Below are 5,000 nucleotides of genomic sequence, written 5' to 3'. Positions count from 1 at the left end.
ATCAAATACCAGAAACCCGAAATCTCCCAAACGACCGAGGCCTGTTCGATTGAATTAATCAAGTATACATGTAAACGCCGAGGCAAGAGTGAAATATAGCTGTACGGTGTTTTTCACTAGACATCATTCAACAAAAAAAGGTTTCAATTTTTTTTTTTACATTTTGATTGGTTATTGAGATATCCGGGTTCAAAGTTAAAATAGAAAAAACGTGTCCAAACGTATTACTGATCACCATGTTAAAACTAATTTGAATTTTAAGATTCCCAGATACTTTTATTTTATTATTGTTATGGATTTAGTGGTCTTGAAGTTGGTTGATTTGTAACACATCCGGCCATTTGTATCATGCACGATGGATAGCTTTGATTGATGAATTTCAATCCTTGTTATTTATACGAGAAACTGTTTTTTCTGCAATACGTTGCTGTATCGATCTCCTATTGTGTTTCTTGATCATGGGTAACCACCATTCATAATATGGTAGTTTCTTGTGAATACTAGCTTCTTTGGATCTTTGCATACATAAGTTGAAGTATCGATCAAAAAGTTTACCTCATTGTAAAGCGAGCAAAGGCCGATCTCATGGTCGTTCTCAGAAAGTGAGGAGGTTGGTGCCGTGCTCCTCAATTCTTTTCTGCGTGAATTCTTGTCTCACTGATGCAGACTTTGCTGCATTCAAAAAGCCATGTACACCAAACAATCTTGTTTTCTAGTTCTCGGATCGAGAAATTGCTCTTAGTTCGCACCAGGTAGGACCAAAGTATCGTGGAGGAAGTAATTGTAGTAATATCTCATTTTAACGCGCTAAAACTTAGTACGATGCAAATTTTCAGCTGTAGCATATCCTGAGCCACTCGTTTCTCATTTCTACACTTCAGTAATTATAAAAGTTTGAGACAAGTAACTAATTAAATAGATCTTATTACTTTGATTTCCTTTCTAGGCTGCAGTATAAATCACTGGAGTGATTTTCAAAATTTACCAAAGATGTATGGATGGCTTTTTAAAGTTTTGATTTTAAATGGTTTCTCATTGTGGATGTCAGAAGGTAAATTTTATATTTTTAATGAGTTGATTACTTTAACAAAAAAAATCAGTAAAGTAAACAAAACACAAGAAAAACTTCTCTTGAGAGAAGTATTTTTCACGCAGTGACACAGCTTAACAGGAGTCAAACCTTTTTTTTTTTTGAGGCATGTTTTTCGGATGATGAGCTTCAGGAGATTCGTGGGAGATAGACCATTAAACTGTGTTCATGTGAAAAAAAAAAAACGCTGCATACTGTCAGGATTTGAATGTCAGTAAGTGACATATCATTTACTTCTCCAGGCTTAAATCATAACCACATTTCTTTCACACATGCTACCTATCAACATTCAAATCGTAGCAGTAAGCTATAATTTGAAATTGGCCACCGTTCGAAACCACTGATGCTACCAATCGACATTCAATCCTTGCATTATGCAGTTGTCTTTGTCACGTACGCACGCGCGGCGGCCACGCACGGCCCGAATCCACGTCCATCTGAATTGTGTGTTAGTGCCTATTATTTGGGTCACAAAGGGAATTCGGCAGCTTTTGTGTGATAATAGGCCTTCGAAGCCAGCAATTATGACTATTTTTACAAACATACACTCAATGTGATGGTCTAATTTCAGAGTTATTCTTATCACGACAAGCATCATCTTAACAAACACAGCATCATACCAAACACAATACAGCATGGCAGGTTAAGCGTTTTGTGCAGTACTTACGAACTTTCCATGAAGTGTTCTACATTATTATATAAACGTAATGCTAAGATTTGCAATTTTATTTACTTTTGTTAATTGTTTCATTATTTTATGTGTTGGCGTCATGTTATCGGATGTGTCATTTGAAGCGTGATGTTGTGTTATGACTTGTGGTATTATGTGGCCTTAGACGTTCAATTGTGTTACTGAGAGGAGTATGTGTAAATATGTATAACATGCTTGTATGCCGATAACAGTAGAGTAGATTACTGTAACAGCCTACTATACGGCCTCCAGAATTCACATATCATGGAACTTCAACGGATACAAAATGCCGCAGCTCGGTTGGTCACGGGGACACCAAGATTCTGTCAAGTTACACCATTGCTTACTTACCCTCATTGGCTCCTGATTAGTTACCGTATAAAGTTTAAGATCCTCCTTTTGACATTTGAGTGTTATATGGTCTAGCTCCTAACTATTTGATTGAATTAATTAGCATCAAAAAGCAATCCAAGTACTCTCTTAGGTCAAACGAGTCTTTATTACTTGAGTTACCTAGCACTAAGACTCGTCCAACCCTTGGCGGTCGTGCATTCCAGTCAGCGGCACCTTATCTTTGGAATGAATTACCTTCAACAATTCGAAACATAAAGACATTGCACACTTTCAAGACTGCTGTTAAAACTCATTTCTTTAATTTAGATTTTTATTCATATTTTGTCTTTTAACTAGTTTATTGATTAGGTAATCGCTGCCTTTGATTGCCTTAGTTTCTTGTGCTTTTAGTTGCTCTTAACTTATCAATATTATTGTGAAGCGCAACCGAATATGTTCAAAAAAAAGTTAGTGCTATACAAATGTAATTATTATTATTCTTATATAAAACTGTTCAATTGAGGCATTAAACTGCTGTTTAAAAGTAAAAACTAAAATCCAAGCTTTCGCCGATCAACGGCATCATCAGGGATGAGAACATATTCCGCGCGCGCTATATATATATATATATACAAAGAGTGTGTAGGCTGAAGGGTGAAATGTGTAAAAAATGTGACGTATGTGTGAAAGCTATAGAAATAAACTGTGAGTGTTATACAAGGTTCTAATGATGGATTGTAGTCTCTAAAATAAAATATTAAAATAGCAGTTCCGCGAATTCAGTACATTCCTCTCGGGAATTGAGTGTGGGCTTGTATTTTCTGATGTAAAATGCTTCGTAGAGGCGTAGATTAGCGGGATCGTTTTCGCTCATAATAATTTTCATGCTAAAGCCTTTATGGTCGTTGTTCTGGCAGGAAGAGATGTGCTTTTTAACGGAGGAGTTATCGTTATTGATATGTTCTCTTACGCGGTCATGGATGAAGCATGTTGTGCTACCAATGTATACCAATGTTGATCGCAGCTGTTACACGTGAGCTGGTACACTGCATTTCTTCGTAAACACAATCCGGTGTTAGCGATAGGACATTTGCCTCTGGTGCATTGGCGCTCCATAGAGGTGTGGGATAGGGCTTGTGGGCAACGCGTACTGGGATGTTTTCCTTTCTAAAAATGTTAGTGATCCTGCGATTGAGTCGTTCAGAAATGGAAGAGATCTTAAGGTACGACCACTCCGTGCCGGCAGTCTGAGAGTTTCGTTGAAGATTTTGTGGGCGTTCTGTCTGTTCTCTTACGCGGTCATGGATGAGGCGTGTTGTGCTACCAATGTATTGTTGATCGCAGCTGTTGCACGTGAGCTGGTACACTGCATTTCTTCGTAAACACAATCCGGTGTTAGCGATAGGACATTTACCTCTGGTGCATTTGCACTCTATGGAGGTGTGGGATAGGGCTTGTCTGAGCGTGTAGGACTTGTGGGCAACGCGTACTGGGATGTTTTCCTTTCTAAAAATGTTAGTGATCCTGTGATTGAGTCGTTCAGAAATGTAAGGGACCACCACTCCGTGCCGGCAGGCTGAGAGTTTCGTTGAAGATTTTGTGGGCGTTTTGTCTGCTAGAATTTGGGCAGGTCTGTGTTTGACGCAAGGAAGTTCTTTTGGACAAAAAGGGGGGTGGGGGGGGGGGGGGGGGGACAGACCTGCCCAAATTCCACCATCTCATCAAGACCCACAAAGCAGGTCCCGATATGAAAATACGACCTATCGTATCCAATGTCAACGGACCCACCCAACGGATTTCATGGCTTCTCGCCAACGCCCTCAAACCTATGCTAAAAAATGTCCCAGCCCATTTAGAAAACAGTCTCGAACTTATTAGATGCATCCAAGCTGGCGATCTCTTCACAAACAAAGCGCTACCTTATCCATGCAGCCTCGATGTGGTGTCCTTATACACCACAATACCTATACAAGAAGCCATCACCAACGCTACAGACAGAATCCAAAACCCAGTACTCCACCTCTCCAAACAAGACGTCTCAGACCTCTTCCAAGTCACGCTAAACAACATGCACTTCTCCTTCAGAGATCAAGTTTTTCGTCAAAGAGAAGGCCTACCTATGGGTTCTAGCATTGCAAGCATATTGGCCATCCTATTTATGGATAAACTTGAATCCAACGCCCTCTCCTCGCACCTAATGATAAACCCTCACAAGAGATGTGTAGACGACATCTATCTCCAAACGACTAATGAAGAAACAGCTGACCACTTCCTCAAAATAATAAACAATGTGCACCCTAACTTGAAATTTGAAATCGAAAAACCACAAACAACACCGAATGGCCTGTCGCTGTCGTTGCTGGACTTCAAAGTCACCATATCACAGGATGGGAACAGCTCTTTTGAGCCAAAAAGCCTCTATTTGTCCACTATCAGTCAGCCATGCCAACCAAATCCAAACTGAACTTCATTCGCAACGAGAGAAAACGCATTGAAGACAGATGCTCCTCAAATATATCTACAAAACAATACCTGGGCACATTCGATGACATCCTTCGCCTTAACGGTTACCTAGAAAACAGTATAGAACAGACAAAACGCCCACAAAATCTTCAACGAAACTCTCAGCCTGCCGGCACGGAGTGGTCGTACCTTAAGATTCCTTACATTTCTGAACGACTCAATCGCAGGATCACTAACATTTTTAGAAAGGAAAACATCCCAGTACGCGTTGCCCACAAGTCCTACACGCTCAGACAAGCCCTATCCAACACCTCCACGGAGCGCAAATGCACCAGAGACAAATGTTCTATTGCTAACACCGGATTGTGTTTACGAAGAAATACAGTGTACCAGCTCACGTGCAACAGCTGCGAGCAACAATAC

The 5,000-nt window shown here is 40.1% G+C and overlaps 1 protein-coding gene across 1 annotated transcript; it reads left to right on the top strand.

The window, feature by feature from the left end:
• The first annotated feature begins 3,861 nt into the window (after positions 1-3,861).
• LOC146455861 (uncharacterized) lies at positions 3,862-4,578 on the top strand. The gene has a single exon (XM_085093755.1). The coding sequence runs from the start codon at positions 3,862-3,864 to the stop codon at positions 4,576-4,578; it is 717 nt and encodes a 238-aa protein (XP_084949881.1).
• Positions 4,579-5,000: the final 422 nt, after the last annotated feature.

The sequence above is a fragment of the Pavona decussata genome, unplaced genomic scaffold (genome assembly GCF_977016875.1).
Source record: "Pavona decussata unplaced genomic scaffold, jaPavDecu1.1 SCAFFOLD_268, whole genome shotgun sequence".
NCBI lineage: Eukaryota > Metazoa > Cnidaria > Anthozoa > Scleractinia > Agariciidae > Pavona > Pavona decussata.
The sequence above is the reverse complement of the archived record's forward strand: the minus strand, read 5'-3'. Positions and strand labels throughout refer to the sequence as shown.

Coding starts and splice junctions, on each gene's coding strand:
- LOC146455861 (XM_085093755.1), top strand. CDS start 3,862: ATGAAAATACGACCTATCGTATCCAATGTCAACGGACCCACCCAACGG.